Here is a 19347-nt window from a genome sequence, read left to right as displayed (position 1 = left end):
AGCCTGTTGTGGGGCTCAATCTCACAAACCATGAAATCATGACCTGAGCTGAAATCAAGAGTCAGACACTTGGGGCGCCTGGGTGGCGCAGTCGGTTAAGCGTCCGACTTCAGTCAGGTCACGATCTCGCGGTCCGTGAGTTCGAGCCCTGCGTCAGGCTCTGGGCTGATGGCTCAGAGCCTGGAGCCTGTTTCCGATTCTGTGTCTCCCTCTCTCTCTGCCCCTCCCCCGTTCATGCTCTGTCTCTCTCTGTCCCAAAAATAAATAAACGTTGAAAAAAAATTAAAAAAAAAAAAAAAGAGTCAGACACTTAACCAACTGAGCCATCCAGGCACCCCTGAATACCTCTATTCTTTTCAGTTAACGGCGATTATCCGAGCATGGGATAATGGACTGCTTCTTGCTTTCCTTGTAATATTTCTCTGCATTGACAAATATTCTGATCAATGTTACTCTTCAAACATCGGTGCCACAATGACTTAATTATTACTTCTTTCTTATGTGGTTTAATAGCTTAGAAGAAGCCACCTGACTGAGCTCTTTCATTCATGCTAATATTTTGTCCAGCAAATTGCCTCGAGCTTTCTAAGCAGACTATTCTCTCACCTGGAAAAAAAAATGATAATTTTGTCCTATTTTTTTCTATTGCCTGTTACTCTCAATTCTGCTTTATTTCTTCTTGCACTAGAACTTGTAGAACCGTGGTAAATAACAGAAGCGATGGTGGGCGTTCTTACCTCATTTTTTATTTTACTGGGAATATTTCTAGGGTCTGACCTTTAAGAAGGCTTGTTGGTTGAAAGAAAGTCCCCTTCCTCTTACGGAAGACGTGTTTTTCCATCGGCTGAGCCAGAGATGAACCATCAGCACATTCTTTTCTGCCCAGGATGAGGCTTGTTTTCACCAGAAAGCCAGTCTCTGCAACTGATTCACTTTGACACGCCAGGAAATCTACCTTGGTTCTCTCTTCCATTCCAGACCTCTTCCCGGGGTCCTGCGGTCTGTGGGTTCTCACAGCCTAGGTCTCACACCTGCCCTACCCTGCGTGCCCATTGCCTCTCCCCTGTAACCAGCGGATCTGCGCCCAGATCACCTCCCACCACCGATCCTCCTCCCAGTTTACCACATTCCTGCTTTCTGCTTCCCTCTGCCCCAGGGCCTTGGCTTAAACTGTGCTGGGTGAGTGCTTGTCCCTGTGTCCTGCCTCATCCTTGCAGGGAAGATGCTTTCAACGTCTCTCTTGGTTCCACCCTCTGCGGTTCGTGGGCAAGTCCAACCCATCCTGTTTTTCTTAGATTTACTGATAGGGGGAAATACTCCTGAGAAAAATGTAAGTGAGAAGAACATCATGATCTCAATTTTATAAAACCATTTGTGTGTGAAAGCATGGAGGGGGGGAAAAAGTCTGGAAGGAAATATACAGCAATGCTAAACAGTGGTTATTTCAGGGAGCTGGCAATGTGCTCTTTGCATGAACGGCCAAGTTCACTTTTTGATGAGTCGTGATGGCAGCAGCTTCCTTTTCAGCGTGGAGTCTTCCTCAGGGAAATTCTTGATTCCCTTTCATTTTAGATTGTTTTTTTAAATCTCAACCTGGCACCAATGTGTCTCTTCTGGTCCTAAAATACCTACCAAAACCAATGGTAGTAATAGCTATAATTTATTGAGCTCTTACTATGTGCCAAGAGCTGTGCTAAGTGGCTTACGTCATTGCCCGATTAAAAGAGTATGTGCTGAGAATACCAGCCGACGCTCTGTCTGCTGTTAGAGGCTCCGTTCATTCTCATGACAACCCCCACGACATTGATGTTGCTGTCGTCATTCTTCAGAGGAAGAAACTGAGGCTGGGGGAGGTAATTCGCCACAGGTAGCGCAAGTGCCAGAGAGCCAGGTGGGGAATCTGGCCAGCTGGAAAGTTCGCACCGGTCTCCAGGGGGCGGCCGACTCCCCAGGTGCAGGGGAGTATTTTCACATGGAGATGTGGGACAGAGATCCCCATTTTTTTAACAGAAGCTGTAAATGAGGCTTTCATGTGACATATCCTGAATTTTAAATTGCAGCAACATATTGAACTTAAAAAAAAAATACATCAAAATAGGCATTAAACTACCGCAGGTAAAAAATAAAACAAACCAGGCAAAAACACCAAACAGAACATTCCGTGACCCAGATTTGCCCTAGATGTTATCCCCTTCAGAAGAACCAGCTCGGATTATGTCCTCCGAGAGTCCCCGGAAGGCCCAGACTCCTCTTTTTGTGTTCTCTCACCGGACAGGGATCTTCAGACCACAGATCAGCAAGACCTTCCCCAGCCAGATAGTAACTATTTTTTGGCTTTGCTGTTTCTGCCACAACTCCGCGGCTCTGCCATCATAGCGTGGAAGCCGTAAACAAACAGGCACGGTTGTGCTTCAATACACTCTTATTTGCAGACACTGAAATTTGAATTTCATGTAGTTTTTTGCGTGTCATGAAACAATATTCTTCGGGTTGTTTTTTTTTTTTTTTTCCAGCCATCTAAATATGCAAAAACCATTCTTAGCTCATGGGCTGTGCACGAACAGGTGGTGGGTGGCTTGAGACCCTAAATCCCGGGGACTGTTTCTCCGGGAGCTTCCGGTGTTTGCTGGCTCTAAGCTCTAGTTTCCAGGTGTGAACCACCTCGGGTAAGGCCCGGTTCGCAAGCAGGTGCAGACGTGCGCGGAGCTCTTTATTCCCACGTGGATCCGACGGGTCCGTCTCAGTAACGTCCACATTTCGTTCTCAGCTCCACCGTTTCTTCCTATCAAAGCCTTTGTGGTGCCTGTCAAACAACAAACAGGAGGCGGTCCTACAACCACCACCTTTGCCTTGCTCGGTGGTCCCCAGCGTAGATTATGGGGCAAAAAAACATGGTTGGTGGAAAAAATCACTCACTGGTCCGATTCATTTCCACAATTGGTGGCTGTGGATAGACCACGAAATTATCATAAAGCCACCTGGCCCAGGATGTTGCTGGCAACTCTCAGCGTGTGGAAGAGAGTGCAGTTCACAACAGTGGTTAGGACTCTGGCTTTGGAGGGGCCCCTGGGGGGCTCCGTGGGTTGAGCGGCCGACTCCTGGTTTCAGCTCAGGTCACGATCTCACCATTCGTGAGTTCGAGCCCCACATCGGGCTCTGTGCCGACAGCTCAGAGCCTGGAACCTGCTTCAGATTCTGTGTCTCCCTCTCTCTGCTCCTCCTCTCTCTCTCTCTCTCTCTCTCTCTCTCTCTCTCTCTCTCAAAAATAAATAAACATTTAAAAATTTTTAAATTTGGAGTCAGGCAGACTTCCATTCAAGCACGCCACTTACGAGAATGCCATGTATGGCTGTGTGCCTTGACGGAATCATTCACTTTCCTAAGCCTTTGTAAAAGGGGATCAAAATGCCAGGTGCTTCATAAGGCAGTTTTGAGAGCTAACGAGGATAAAACATGTAAAGGAATTAGGTTAGCACCCAGTACATGACATGGGCTCAGCGTGTGTGACTTCCTATGACTTATTATCCAACTAGCTGGAAGGGAATGGGGTTTACAAACTAACAGGAATAGGCGAATGGAACTCTAAAATCTAAACAACAAAAAAAGGAGCGCCTGGGTGGCTCATTCGGTTAACCATGCGACTCTTGATTTCGGCTCAGGTCATGATCTCGTGGTCCTGAGATCGAGCCCCACGTCGGGCTCTGCGCTGACCGTGGAGCCTGCTTAAGATCCTCTCTCTCTCCCTCTCTCTGCTCTTCTCCCCCATTCACTCTCTCTCTCTCTCTCTCTCTTAAATAAATATTCAAATATTTTTACACAGTCTGAACAAGAAAAAAAAATGAAGGCTTTTTCTTTCAATATCAGGGAAGAAGCTATGACTTTGTGTTTCTTCCAAGAATTTCCTTTAATCTGCAAGTCTTCTCTCCAGGACCCTCTCCTTGGTTCTGTGTCCGCCCTTTGCCTGGTGAGCAGAGAATCAGAACCAAGGAGATGTTCTGCATATCGCATCACATTTGTTGGGAAATGCCTCTGGCTTGGAGCCTACTTGTAGCAGGGGTTAAGTGCATGACACTCATTATTGCAAGATAATAATCGACATAATAATAATGGCTACCTTTCATAGTCTAATGGTGAAAACCACAGGCTTTGAAGCTTGGATTCCAATATCGACTCTTCTCCTCTCCAGCTGTGACACCTCAGTCTCTCCTCTGTGATCTGGGTTGCCTCATCATCAAATGTCAGGATTAATAGCCCCTACCTCCCAGGGAGGTGGACAAGAGTAACTGAGAGAAGGGATGTCAGGTTTCAGCTCTGTGCTTGGTCCACTGGAAGCATTGAATAAGCACTAGCTGTTATGATGGCACGCCTGGAGTTTTGCAAAAATTATCTCCACTTCACATACTTTATTTAATCCTTATAGTAACTGTGCTGCAGTATAAGGCCAGATCTGTGTGATCCAAAACCTTGTCTACTCTCCGTGACATCACACTGCCCCTCCCCTCCACGCCACCTTCTCAGGCTGGGATGAGAACAATGATGCATAATGTCCTGCTGGGTTAAGGTGAGGAGTTCAGAAATTGCTGTCATTTATAAGAACTGGCACAGCCATTAGCTGCCCCAGAGATTGGTTAATTGCCTAGTTAACAAACACCCACAATGACTATCAAATACCCAAAATGATTTAAGTCAAACTGATATTAGGGGCACCTGGGTGGCACCGTTAAGTGTTCAACTCTTGATTTCTGCTCAGGTCATGATCTCAGGGGTTCGTGAGGTCGGGCTCTGCACTGACAGCACAGAGCCTGCTTAGGATTCTCTGTCTCTCTCTCTCTCTCTCTCTCTCTCTCTCTCTCTCTCCTCTCTTTTGCTCCTCCCCCACTCTCTTTCTGTCTCAAATAAACATTTTTTATAAACTGATCTTGAAGAGAAAAAAGGAATGCTGACAGTTTCTGCAAGAAACCTGTACATTCTGTGTCTCCTGAAGGCGTGGGCCACACAGCCAAGCACAGCAGACTATGACTCAGGGTAGGAGAAGGAGTGAGGGGATAGTCCCGTGTCAGATATGAGCAGGATCAGGGGCAGTGTGCTATTCCTGAAGCTACGCCCAGGATAGACACCTGGGAGTCAGCAGATCATGATTGGAATGCTGGCTCCCCTATTTACCATGTGAGCTCAAGCAAAATTCTTAGGCCCGTTTCCTCATCGATAAAACGGAAAATTAATACACACAAACTCCATTTCCTTCTTTTTTTCCTCTCCAATTGTGTGTGTGGCAGGGGGGTGGGGATAGATAAAGCAGTCCTCATAATGAATGATTATGTTTCACAGCTATTTGCCCTTCCCAATAGATCTCAACGTCATGCAAAAAATCTAGGAGGCAAAAAAGTTAAGTCTTCTGCTTCTTTTTTTTTCCCTCCTCTACTTGTCTCTCTTTTGTGTCCCAGACAGATGCTGACGGGCCAACAATATGCACAGCCAGCAACAACCATGGAAGGATCTTCACCGTAGGGGTGAGGACCCAGGCTCACCCCAGGGGCTCTGGCTCCTCCCCCAGCTCAGGCCCACATTTGTTTCCACAGGGGCTTTCCGAGGAGTGTGCAAGAAAATCGATCACTTCCCTGAAGACGCAGACTATGAACAAGACACAGCAGAGTACCTCCTGCGTAAGTTTCCACTTCTGGGGTCTCCCCCAGGGTGGGGTGGACAGGGAGGGGAGGGTGGCCCTGCAGTCACCCGGCTGCCCCTGAGGCTCCTCAATGCTCACCCCTGGAAACGGATACTCCAAAGGAGCTTCTGGGACCTTTGCTACTAGACAGAGACATTCAAGTGATTCTGATATCTAAGTCTCTTTAATGTCAATAAACCAGAAATAGAAAGGGGAAAAGTAGGTGAGTCAAAACTGAAAGGTTCTTTTTAGTCTGCTTAGGAGAAAATCTAAGGAATTTTCTTCAACTAGAACACAAGTTTTCGCCTTCCTGAGAGAGTTGAGTTGAGGTGTTAATGGGCACCGTCCTAAGGAACAAGCCCTGGGAGAATAGATGTAAATCCAAGTTCACCTCTCTGCAGTTTCCATCCTATTGGGGCAGGGCCAGCATGTGGGCTGGGGTTGTCCCGAGATCAGTAACCTGGATCTGACGCGGGACTGTCACAAAGGCATCACGTGAGGGGCAGAAGAGATGATGGCTTGGTGTGAGGTTTCTGGGTTCTGGTTGGTCTGGGCTTTTACCCTTGTCTGACTCCCTACTGGCTGGATTAAACCTGGGTCAAATTGCTTAACCTTTCCATCTCTCAGCCGTCTTTATCTAGTCGGATATGGAGATGATAATGTCATCTACGTGACAGGCTCAAGAAATTTAACTGAGCTCACACACGTTACCCTCAGCCCAGGGCTCAACTTGGAATGATGAAGCAATGTGGGCTCTCTCTTTTCTGTCGCACGAGACAAGCATAGCAAAGTCCAGCTGCAAATAGGGGCCTGACATTGATCTAGGCACAGAGAGAACTTGGGGCTTAACATAATCTAAATGTAACTTCTTCAACAAAATGTGTGTCAAGTTCAGACAAAAGGGAATTTCAAAGGCATTGACTAAATTTACTGTTAGGGAATGTTAAAAGTAAGGGGTGTTTTTTTTTTTTATGGCTATTACAAATAAAAACTTCAAGAGGGGCACCTAGACGGGTCAGTCGGTTAAGTGTCCAACTTGGGATCAGGGCCTGATCTCGAGGTTCAGGAGTTCGACCCCTGAGTAGGGCTCTCCACTGTCCACACAGAGCCTGCTTCAGATTTCTGTCTCCCTCTCTGTCTCTCTCTTTCTCTCCCCTGCTTGCTCTCTCTCTCTCTCTCTCTCTCTCTCTCTCGCAAAAATAAACTTTAAAAATAAAATAAAATAATAAAAACTTCAATAAATTGTCCTATTCAGAGTATGTTTGTAACTCGTAGCTCAAGAAGAATGGTGTTTCAATTTCAACCATTTTTAGCCCTGCTCACACCTGTTGGTCTGCAGACGGACTGTAAGTCTCTATATGAGCCTTGAACCACATTACGATGTAAGGGGTAGTAGGGTCGATTAAGAAATAGTTGTTTTTAAGATGATTTTTAAAATGTAAACATACCATTTCTCTGTTTGCGGTCCTTATGCATCTAGTAGGATTTATCCAAATGCCTATGGGAATTTGTACCAGCAGCAGAAAAATTTGGTACGGGGACTACAGGCCACTTGTAGAGATGTTGCTTTGTACATGGACCTCCTCAGAAGAATGACCTTAGTGTCATCTCCAGGGGGATTTTACTGAGTACGCATGGTTTTTCTTTGTTTTTCTTTCCTGCTTTAATGCAACATGGTGATGTTTGCCCTGCTGGAGGTGAAACACAGCTATAACTTCTATTTCACAACTTGCAAAACTGATTTAAGTTCTTCCCAGAGGTGGATTGCTTTTCCAACAGAGTATTTTGCTCCCCCTAAGAAGGTGAGGGTCCTTGCCCCCATCCCACGGTCTACCCACACTTCACTGGCCACAGAATCAGGCTGAGGTTAAGGAGAGGCCTTTACGAGTACACGAATGTCCCGCTGGGAATTTTGGAATCCCCGACCCCACCACACGGAGCCAGGGGCGTGCTCCTGCAGGGGTCTCCAACCTCAACTTACCCCTAGATAGTTTGGGGAGGAAGAACAGTAGAGGAAAGAAGTAAGTAGGGGAGGAAGACAGTAAAACGTTTTTGTCTGAAGCCCCCTCGTGTCCATAGGGCTAAAATGAAAGTAGAGTAAATCACAGAGGCGACGTCCTGAGGCAGACACCTGCAACCCTGTGTCTCGTTTGTGGGTAAAGAGTGAGTCTGGCCACCAGCTGGTTGCCACGTCGTTACCGCAGCCACCTTGCAAAGTTGCACCTTTATAAGCAACACAATTCAAGAGTGTCAAACGTTCAGATTGTTTCCTTTGTGCATAATCATAATTTAATCATGCTTTGAAATTTTTTTTTTAATTTAAAGGCTCTTTCAATCAATTAAACTCATCACATTGAATATTTGCGCAATTCCTGCCAATACACAATGCGAACGAATGCTTTAAAGGTTGGTTCGCAAGTTTCCCTTGAAGCCATTGGAGGCAGATCAACCCCTGATATTTGTGGGGTCCCAGGCTGAGGGTCCAAATGGAAGCCCATAAGTCATACGTGTCAATATTGGGAAGTTATAAATGAGCTGTGCCTGCAGCCAGGCTCATGTGCCCACCCGGGACTCCAGAACCCCCCTCCCCAGGGTACCCTCGACTGGGGGCTAAAGGAAGCAGGGAATCCAGCCTCTCCCAAAACCTCACCATGGAAGCAGAGTGTTGGGAGGGACGCTGTTATGGGGCCCCGGGTCTGCCCAGACTCCAGTGCTGGGTATGTGGGTGGCTGTCTTTAAGCAAAAGCAAACACTCTTTCATTTTCTTCTCATTAAGAGAACCTCACCCTTGTGTGCCCTCATACCCTCACCCCACGTCTACTCCAATGCCCTTCCCAGGCAGCCCCCTTGGCTAAATCAGCTACCAGACTTTCAGAAAACTTTTGTTGACATGACATTAAGTTGTAGAAAGAGTTTGCAGTTGGCACATAAGCACCTCCGTGCAGTAGCAAAGAGAAACAGCAGGGGTAGGGTCACCATGAATGGGGGGCTTGAAAGCCTTGAACCTTCAGCTTTGAACTTCCCAAGGCCAAAAATGAACTGACACCCTTCCTGCCGTGACCCCCCCCCCCACTGCTGCACCTGCACATGCCCTACGCATTTTGGGCACCACCCTGAGCTCAGCAGCATGGCACCAGATATGGGCACGGTTTTCAGCTCCTGTGTCTCCCACCACGCACTGCCAGTTCTGGTGGCTTCACCTTAGGATCATATCCTGGGGTGCCTGGGTGGCTCGGTCGGTTAGCACCCGACTCTTGGTTTTGGCTCAGGTCATGATCTCGGGGTTTGTAAGTTCAAGCTCCACATCTGGCTTCACGCGGACAGCTTGGAGCCTGCTTGGGATTCTTTCTCTCTCCTTCTCTGTCTGCCCCTCCCCTGCTCTAAATCAATCAATCAATCGATCGATCAAAAGAATATACCCTAAATCCTACAACTTCTCACCATCCCCAGCCCTTCCAAGAGCCTCATGGTGTTCAATTCTCTCCAGTCGCCATCTTGAAATGCTTAATGTTGGAACAAGAGACCTTGCATTTTCATTTTGTGCTGGGGCCTGCAAATGACATAGCCATGTCTGACTGTCAACTCAACTGGCTTGTAAGCCCCATGAGACCTGGGACCCTAACTCTTTTGTACACCATGAACATGGAATTTATTCAACTGGTATATTCTGGTCTGGACAGACCAGGAAATACCCTTATACTGGCTGGGTAAATATTGGAACCCCTACCATAGGACCCCTCCCCAAGGCCTAAGGGGCCTCCCTTAGGGCCTCTCCATGATCCAGCAACTAAAGAGTTAACACAGGGGCCTCCAGGAGCTGCTCCAGCCCCTCAGCCAGCCCCTACTTTGAAGGGCAGCTCCTGTGCCCTGGGGGTGGCCGCACATGTCCACTGGTGCTACCTGAGGGCCCAGCACAGCGCCTGGCATCCAGTAGGTACACAGTAACATTGTTGCATGGATAAGTAAACTCCTTTGTTCATTCAGTGACTAAGTGGGTATCAAGAGAATATTGCCAGACCAAGGAATAGGCAAAGATAGGTGTGCAGTGGGAAAAGGCTCTGCATTTTGGCCAACAGCGTGTGAGCCGATGGGAGAGACTCTGGGTGCAGGGCTGGCTACAGACTTGGCAGGGTCCAGGGTGAAGGAAGATCCCAGCTCCTCCTTCAAAACACAGGCAAAAAAGCTTTTTCTTCTTTTCTGTTCTCTCTCTCTCTTGATCTGTCACAGTGTCTTTTATTTGCCTACCTAATGTCACACTACCCCGAGGGGCATGGAGACACTCTGAGGGGTGAATGCATAGCTTTGCAGGTGCCTGGGGCTCGCACCGACCCTGACCCTTCCTCCGTCCATGCCCAGCCCCCACCAGGAACGAAGGGTGGCAGTGATCACTGGTTGGGGCAGGAGAATGGGCAGCTAAGGTCCCATCCCAAGGAGAAGGGGGTGTGGGAGACAGAGACGATGACACAAGTCAAGGCTCCGAGTCCCCTAGTGCAATGTCTGTGGGCCCATCAGGCTTCACTTCTAAAACGCAATTCAAAGACAGACTGATTAAGAATTTCAGGACGGCGACTGGAGAGCGTTAGCACCGAGCACAAAGCCCTGAGCAGCCGTACTGGTCTCACGCCCATGTTACATGCAGGCTCTGTCCTCCTCCGCAGATGCTGTTTTCCCCGGGGGCGCCTGTGCCTGGGATGGGTGGATCCCGGGGCTGGCCTGGACGCAGGTGGAACCCTCTCCCCTTCTCTCCGCAGGAGCTGTGAGGGCCTCCAGTGTCTTCCCCATCCTCAGCGTCACGCTGCTCTTCTTTGGCGGGCTCTGCGTGGCAGCCAGCGAATTCCACCGAAGCAGACACAATGTCATCCTCAGCGCGGGCATCTTTTTCGTCTCTGCAGGTGAGCTTCCGGCCCCGGCCCCGAGGTCCTCACAGGCACCAACCCCCAGCCAGGCCCACAAGGACAGAGCAGTGCTATTCAGGGTTCCATCCAGGGCAAGAGCGAGAAAATACTCCGCTCATGTGAAGAATGAAAAGCCAGGGGCTCCCAAGTGGCTCAGTCAGTTGAGCCTCCGAGTTTGACTTCTGCTCAGGTCATGATCCCAGGGTTGTGGGATGGAGCCCCGCACCAGGCTCTGCTCTGGGCGTGGAACCTGCTTGGGATTCTCTCTCTCCCTCCCTCTGCCCCTCTCCTCTGCTCTCCCTGTCTCTCTCTCTCTCTCTCTCTCTGAAACAAAATTAAAAAAAAAAAAAAAAAAAGAATGAAGAGCCACAGACTTCACTTAGAACCAAAGATGCTGATACGCGAGGGTGGCATCATAGGAAGGCAGGAGACTAGGGTGGCAGGATCAGCTCAGAGGAGGACAGAGGCTGACTAGTGAGACAGCATATGTATGGTGACCCTTGAACGACATGGGTTTGAACTGCGCGGGTCCACTGAGGAATGGATTTTCAGTAAATGCATACAGTAGTGGAAATGATTTTTTTAATGGCATTTTCTTTTCCCTAGCTTACTTCATTGTAAGAATACAGTATAGAATACATAGAACAAACAAAATACGAGTTTGTTGACCATGTTCTCAGTAAGGCTTCCCGTCAACAGTAGGCAATTAGTAGTTAAGTTTTGGGAAAACCAAAAGTTAAACACAGATTTTTGACTGTGCGGGGGGTCAGCACCCGTAACTCCCCTGTTGTTCAAGTGTCATGCTTGCGCGTAGGGTGGGGGGGCAGGTGTGGTGCGTGTAATGTGTGACCTGAAGGACTGGTTCAGTGTGCTTTGACGGGGTCCACCTTTCTGTTCACTTGGGCACGTCTGGCCCTTTGAGACGTGTCACGGCTTTCCAAGGGCTCAAATCTTCATATTGTTCAAAGCGTCTCCGGGAACCAGGTAAAAAGCCAGCAGCCCCGGATGCCCTCTGGGAAGAGCTCATAACCAATACCTGGCCTGTCCAGAAGGTGGCGAGAAGGATGAGTCAGTTCGGGAAGGGGCCCTATGCTCTGCCTTCTCTCTCCTCCCCCCATTTCCATCCCTCCTCCACCCGCCTCATTTCCTCTCTTACCCCTGCGTTTCCATCCCCCCTTCCATCTCTTCCCACCCCACCCCTCACCTCAGGACGAATACTTTAGAGAAGCATAGAACAAGGTGGGTGGGGGAAGGGGACTCAACTCCGGTGGTGGCCTTCCAACTTGGCCCGGTGACGGCAGACTATTTAGCAGGGTGGGAACAGTAGAAGAAGAAATGGTGTGTAAAGGGGGGGCTTTCCTTCTAGATGTTAATTCTGGCTCTACCTGGGTGAGCCTCGGGAACCTCCCCGACTCCCCATACCCTGGTTTCTTCGACTGTAAAATGGGAAATAATAATAGTATCCACGTCTCAGTGTTGTTGGAAAGAGGCTGACCATAAAAAGCACAATATTATTTTATTTTCTTTTTTAAGTTTATTTTTTTTTAGTCATCACTACACATAACGTGGGGCTCGAACTCACAGCCCCGAGATCGAGAGTCACATGCTCTTCCGACTGAGCCAGCCAGGTGCCCCCCAATATTATTTTCTAGTATTGGAAAAGCAGCAACAACATGGCTCCAAAGCCTAAAACCCAGCGCCCTGCCCCCCTCCTAGACCTTGCCCCCATTCTTCCCCCACTGTTTGCCCTGGGAAACAGGAAAACAGGGAAGTTGAACCGCACCAAATCCAGCAACAGACCAGAGAGAAAGCCGCCATCTTGCCATGGGGATGTGGTCAGCTGACCACGCTCTGTGTGGACTGACGGTAGCAACTGGCAAACTCAGGAGTTTGTGTGGCTTTGAGGCACGTTCTAGTCATCCGCGGCCTGTCCAGACCCGCTGGGCTCTGACTGACCCAGTGGATAATGCATTGTGCTGACATTCGGGTTTCCCATGTGGGAGAAGGATCATTATTTTGTCCCCCAAGGGGATTGTCAGGGAAGAGTGTGTCACCAGCAACTTCTTTCTCACAAAGGGTATTGTGAAAGATGGCAGGTGGATCGGACACATGGGGACTGGGAAACATGAGGGGCAGCGGTGAAAGCCCTGAGGAGAAGCCAGAAGCTTGGGGTCTATTCCTAGACACCCCCATCTCCCAAAGGAATGCTGAAATGCCTCCATTTTCCCACCTATAAAATGAAAGTGTCAGAGGATTCGGCACTCTCTAAGGCTCTTTTTTGCTCAGCTCTTCTTAGGATCTGAGGTTTCAGGCAAGCAGTCAACAACCTTTTGTTGAGCACCTACTACGGGACAGGCATTGTGCATAATACTGAGGAGCATGGGCTCTGAAGCCAGGCTGCAGGGTGCAAATCTTGGCTCTACTACTTCCCAGCTGTGTAACCTTGGGCAGGTCCCTTCACCTCTCTGTGACGTAGTTTCCTTATCTGAAAAGTGGGGGTAACGATGGCCCTACTTCTTGAGGCTGTTAAGAGGCTGAAATGAGTTGGTATTTGTAAGATGCCTAGGATAGCACCTAGTACACAGTAATCACTTACTACATAGGAGCTGCTGGTATATACATTGCACCTGTTAATTCTCGGGCAACTCAATGTGCCTAGTCATTCAGGAAACACTCTTGGCTATGGCCAGGCTCTGGGCTAGGAGATGGGGCCAAAGCCATGAACAAAGCCAGCCTAGGTCTGCCCTCAAGATGTTGACAGTCTAGTGGTTGGGAGAAAGTGATTGCCCACCTACATCTTGTTCTTCCTAAAATTTGTTACTGAAATCTAAGTGCGCTGTGGCCAAAACACAGTCCTGGGTTCAAATCCCACCTCTACTATTTCCTAGCACTGTCAGCGTGGAAAGTTACATATCTTCTCTGTGCCTCAGTTTCCTCTTCTGTAAAAGAGGGTTAGAGGCACCTGGCTGGCTTAGCTGGAAGAGTGTGCAACTCTTGATCTCAGGGTCATGAGCTCTAACCCCACATTGGATGTAGAGATTACCAAAAAATAAAGAAATAAACTTTAAGAGAGGATTAATTTTTTTTAATTTTTTAAGTTTATTTATTTATTTTGAGAGAGAGAGAGAGAGCACGCGTGCGCACAAGTCGGGGAGGGGCACAGAGAAGGAGAGACAGAATCCCAAGCAGGCTCTGTGCCATCAGCTCAGAGCCTGATGTGGGGCTCAAACTCACAAACTGTGAGATCGTGACCCAAGCTGAGACCAAGAGTCAGATGCTTAACCAACTGTGCCACCCAGACTCCCCAAGGGAGGAGCAGGTCGGTTGTAATAACTGAGATGGTGCATGTTAAGACTTTGTACAGTGCCTGGCACATGGTAAGAGCCCTATAAGTTAATGGCAAGTCACTTGGCTTCCTGCCTCCTTTAACCTGGTCTGACATCCAGGTCTTTCTTTGAACTTCTCCCCCTTCCCCTCCCCCAAAAAAGGCTTCCTTGAGGGGCTTCCCAAACTTTGCCACCAGAATTTCCCTGCTAGCAGAGGAGAAAGAAAACGTGGCCCTGGGGACTCGGGGGGCATCACTAGAAGCGCCTTGAGTGAGCTGAAATGTCTTTGAAGTCTGTCTCCCATTTACACTTAAAAATTCATGTGAATTCTGCTCTCTCCTCCTTATTATATCCATGTTCATTTTAATATAAAAGAATGTGTCTTCCCCACTAATCTTCAAGCCGAATTGACACTCCAGAAAGAGAAGGAGTTTTTCATCCTGTGGTTTCCTGCAGCCTGACACGGGCTGTCTGTGTCAACGCCCATGTTTAGAAATAGCTCAGTGATTAGAACTCGCTGCCTACCTGCTGGATGCCTGCGTAGGATCATGCCTGCAAGAGGAGACGGGGCAGAAGCAGACCCCCCCAGCCCGCCTTCCTGAAGCAAGTCCTAGATGGAGAATGAATGGCCAGAGATCATAATCCAATATTAACTCCCCTCAATGCACGTGCACCAGCAGGTCAGAACAGCACTGGAGCAGAGTCTCGTGGCCCCTGCCGTGCCCAGCTTTAACCCTTTAGTTGATGGACCACTGGGGAGACCTTGGGGATCCACAAGAAGAGTACGGAGCAGTCAAGGACCAGAAAGGGAGCACAGGAGGCCGCTGGATCTGGTCATTCACCAGCTGTGCTAGGAACTCTAACGAGGGCCTCCATTTAGCCCCGCCCTAAAATTGGAGGCAAGGAGATGCCAGCCGATATACCAACTCCCCCGAGTCAATGTTGGTATCACGCCCCGGAAGAGACAAAAAGAGAGACTCAACCTTTGGAACAATAATGTGAGGAAGGTGGTCAGAGATCATCACAGCCCCTGGGTCCTCAGGTTCTATTGTTTCTTCTTACCACTCCCTAGAGAATCAGCTCATCTCTAAGTGACTATTTCCAGGGCTACTCCGATGGCACTTAGGGACACTAAGTCTGCAGGCCATGCCTACTGGGGACATCGGCTTTGCGCTCCCCAATTCCTGACGCTCAACTGACAGCTAACTGAAAGCATTACCTTCTCCGGTGCAGATAAAAAAGACTTAGCTACTGTCCCTTCCCCTTGGACTCGTTGGGTCCCCCAACTGCAGGTGTAGACCCATCTATGTCCACCGGACAGCTGCATTTAGACTCTCGATAAACACGTCCGCCTCAGTGCATTCCAATCTTTCCTCTTCTCTAAACCTGTTCTCTTTGCTGCCTCTCATTTTAGCTCAGGGTGTGACCTCATCATCCAAGCTAACACCCTAGCAGGTCACTCTTGATTTCTTCTGTCACATTATGTAGTCAGTAGCCTTTCAGCTCCTGGCTCAGCCCCATTCAATGTCACCTTGTTTTCAAACCCCAGGGGCGCACCTGTCCTGCCTCCCTTTGCTCCCGAACCATTTTACATGCGTCTCCGATAGAGCCCTCACTGTATTTTGCTCTAATTGCATTTACATGTCAGTCTCTCCTACCCACGGTGAGGCATTCAGAGGCGGGTACCTGTACCTCCTTCATTCTGCCATCCTCATGACTTAGCGCCAGAGATCAGGTTTTGATGGAATGAATGGCTCGTAAGGGAGAATGCATGCATTCCGGAGCTCGCCGGCGCTCGCTACAGGAATAGGGCGCATCCCATAGCTGAACGCAGGCCACCGGGGACCGAGCAGCAGAGTTCCTCACTTCCCAAGAGACGGACCTCGTGAGACATACCCCGCCCGTGGTGGGATTTCCCAGCCATAAATCCATTCACCCGTCTCCCTGTTACCTCCACACTTTCTATAAATATTTCAAGGCTCAGAGTTACCGCAGAGGTGTGTGAAAGATGTGTTTCTCTTTTCCCTTCTTTTAGGGTTAAGCAACATCATCGGCATCATAGTTTATATATCAGCCAATGCCGGAGACCCCGGGCAGCGTGACTCCAAAAAAAGCTACTCCTATGGCTGGTCCTTTTATTTCGGGGCCTTCTCTTTCATCATCGCAGAAATCGTGGGAGTTGTCGCTGTGCACATCTATATAGAAAAACATCAGCAGTTACGTGCCAAATCCCACTCGGAGCTCCTGAAGAAATCCACCTTTGCGCGCCTTCCGCCCTACAGGTATCGATTCCGGAGGCGCTCAAGTTCGCGCTCCACGGAGCCCAGATCGCGAGACCTGTCCCCCATCAGCAAAGGCTTCCACACCATCCCTTCCACTGACATCTCCATGTTCACCCTCTCCCGGGACCCCTCAAAGATCACCATGGGGACCCTCCTCAACTCCGACCGGGACCACGCTTTTCTACAGTTCCACAATTCCACGCCCAAAGAGTTCAAGGAGTCGCTGCATAATAATCCGGCCAACAGGCGCACTACGCCCGTCTGAACTGACCTCTGCCCTCTGGCCTCCGCCCCAGCACAGCCGCGGGGGCAGCGAACAGAGGTGGCTGGGAGGTTGCATGGCATGGTCCTCGTGATGGTATTACTTTTTACAAAGAATGAAACCAAATGGACTCAGCCCTCTCCCAAACTTGGCCCCGGGCCCTCCGGGTCCTACCCCCCTCCCCCAACTCCCAACCCTCCCCCTCCAGGCCCCCCCCCCCACACTTTTCAAGCCAACCCCATGATGTCATTTCTCTCTCTGTGTATCTGTGCCAGATGTTTTCCTCTCTTCCTTCTTTACTGGAAGGACCTCCACATTCTTCCCTCCTTGGAAGAGGACTTTACTCAAAGTCACGGGTGGTGGCTTGGGGGGGAGGGGGACCCCCGATTCCCCAGGCGCGTGCAGTTGTCCCCATTGCCCACTCACATGAATCCTCAGGACCCCAACCGCCCAGGTGGCCCTGAGGGAGGCATTCACCTTTACGTGTTAGAAAAACATGACCAGAAATCAAAGATGTCAGAGCCCTGAAGCAGCTAATGTAATAAGCACTCATGTTATTAAAGGTTTTGCCTTGTTGTAACCAACCAAGCTGGGCGTGTTCTGTTTCTTCCGGCTACTTCTTGCACAAACTCCCTGCCTGCCGTGGGACTGGCTCGCCTCTGTGTGAGAAGCTGAATTCTGCTCGTCACACGCTAACCACCAGGAAGGCTCCCCACCACCCTGTCACCCCTTGAGGCCAGCAAGGTGCTCCCCCGACCAGTGTCAGAGTCGGCGAGTCCCTCCGCTGAATCCCTGGAGGCTAGCTGGGGGCAAGCAAGCTGGCTCTGGTACCCAGGAGCTCTAGGCCCGGGGCGAGTGCACCTGACCTTGAAGCCCCAGTCTCCTCATCTGTACAATGGAACATGGTAGAGTGTTCTCCACAGAGTTGTGAGGCTCAAACAAAATGTCATGCGTAAATAATCAATACATAGGTTTTTAATTTTTGGATGCATTCTAAGCAGAGTGAGCATTATTTGAGTCAACGTGCACTGCTCTTACAAAACTCCATAGTTTAGGAGTTAGGCTTAAACAACAGACATTTGCTGCTCATCCTTCTGGGCTGGGAAGTCCAAGATCAGGGTGCCCGCAGATTTGGTTCTTGGTGAGTGTGGGGTGTCCCGATTGGGTGGAGGCCGGTGGCGAGGGCCGGGCGAGGATTCGCCCAAAGCAGAACAGAAGAGAGAAGCGTTTATTGAATACACCGCAATGGGGGCAGCGGGCAGGACAGCACAGGAGAGGCCGTCCTGCCCCAGGAGGTGGTGACGGGCCAGAGTCACAGGGCAGAGTCAGGGAGGGTGGGGTTGGTGGGGGGGACGGATAGAACTTTCCCTTTTTTTTGGTTATCTTAGGTGGGTTGCAAGTAGCCCATTGGTCAGCTGCATAGGGCCTGTGGCTTAAAGAGCCTCTTTGTATCCAGCCAGGTGTCCCTGTGGGCCCTTTGTCTTGTCAAGTCTGTTGCCTAAGAGGCTTTCCTTCTGGCTTGCAAATGGCCCCTTCTCACTGTGTCTTCACAGCTCGGAGGTGGCAGTTCTCTCGCTCTGTCTCTCTGTCTCTGTCTCTCTCTCTGTCCTTCTTCTTCTTGGGTAGCCACTATTCCCAGCACAGCCCGCCCCCCATGGAGCCCTAATTACCTCCCCATAGCCCCATCTGCAAATACCATCACAAGGAGAGCTAGGACTTCAACATGTGAATTTGGGGGTTGAGGGGGATACAGCAAAAGCATCATTGCAGGAAGACAGAAGCCAAATAGATGTTCTATACGGGGGGGGGGGGGGGGAGGGGGCCTGAGGGCACGGGGGAAGGACATTTGAATATTTTGAATATTCCGTACCAAAAGGCAAGAGAGGTCAAAGTCACCTCTGCCAACACTGGCTTCCTAGAGGGCTTTTGGCCCACGCCAGATGCTCACACTTCCAGAGAGCCTTCCCACCTAGGGCTGCGATCACCGCAGAGGGCACAGCGATGGTCCCAAGAGCTCACGCTTACCTAACGCTGTCACATGCCAGGCTGTGATCTAGCAGCAGACACGTACTTCGTTATTTAATCCTGCCAGTAATAGCCCCATTTTTCCCAAGGAGGAAACTGAGGCAAGAGAGGCTACATGACTTGCCCAGACTTTACCATGGGACAGAAGGCCTGGGGAGGGAGGCGCTGGCCCACACCCACGCGGTGAATTTGTAGAACGCAGACTCCCAACAACTCATTTCATTTAACCCTTAAGAGTCGTCACACGCAGGGGCGCCTGGTTGGCTCCATCGGTTGAGCGTCTGACTTCGGCTCAGGTCATGATCTCACGGTTCGTGGGTTCAAGCCCCGCGTCGGGCTCTATGCTGACAGCTCAGAGCTTGCTTAGGATTCTGTGTCTCCCTCTCTGTGCTCCTCCCCTGCTCACACTTTGTCTGTCTTCGTCTCTCTCAAAAATAAATAAACATTTAAAAAAAGTTTTTTTAAGAGTCATCTCGTGCAAATTACACTCACATACCTCAAATTATCTCACTGAATCCTTAAAACAACCCCGTGTGCAGTAGGAATTTCTATCCTCAGTTTGGCAAGTGAGGGAACAGAGGCTTGAAGAGGGAACGTGTGTAAGATGCTAACGAGCGGAACCGACATTGATAGTCAGTCTATCGATAGTCCCTAATGTGAGTGACTTCCTGGTCTACCAGGATTTTCCAGACCGGCCATCCGAGCACTACCCTCGTCAAGTTTTTCATAGGCACATACTACATCGACAATTACCTGTCAACCGTTTTTCTTTACATCGACTCGTTTTACTTCAATAAATAGATTTGATAGTTGAACTTGATGTCACTGCTTTGAAAGGAAAACTGGAATTGTTCGCCGTAAGGAAATGGCAACTGGGAAAATAGACACAATC

At 49.5% G+C, this 19347-nt stretch overlaps 1 protein-coding gene across 2 annotated transcripts in view; it reads left to right on the top strand.

Annotated features, from left to right (window-relative positions):
• CACNG3 (calcium voltage-gated channel auxiliary subunit gamma 3) overlaps positions 1-17014 on the top strand; it is an 85335-nt gene extending 68321 nt beyond the window's left edge. The window contains exons 2-5 of one of the 2 annotated variants that reach the window (XM_019820789.2): positions 5445-5510; positions 5580-5663; positions 10417-10557; positions 15922-17014. In XM_019820789.2, the coding sequence (XP_019676348.1) occupies positions 5468-5510; positions 5580-5663; positions 10417-10557; positions 15922-16433 (780 nt within the window). In that variant the 5' untranslated portion in view covers positions 5445-5467 and the 3' untranslated portion in view covers positions 16434-17014. The remainder of the gene's footprint in view (positions 1-5444; positions 5511-5579; positions 5664-10416; positions 10558-15921) is intronic. The other variant, XM_003998761.5, reaches the window with a different exon arrangement.
• Positions 17015-19347: the final 2333 nt, after the last annotated feature.

This window comes from Felis catus, chromosome E3 (assembly GCF_018350175.1).
Source record: "Felis catus isolate Fca126 chromosome E3, F.catus_Fca126_mat1.0, whole genome shotgun sequence".
NCBI classification, from domain to species: Eukaryota; Metazoa; Chordata; class Mammalia; order Carnivora; family Felidae; genus Felis; species Felis catus.
This window is presented reverse-complemented; position numbering and strand designations above follow the sequence as displayed.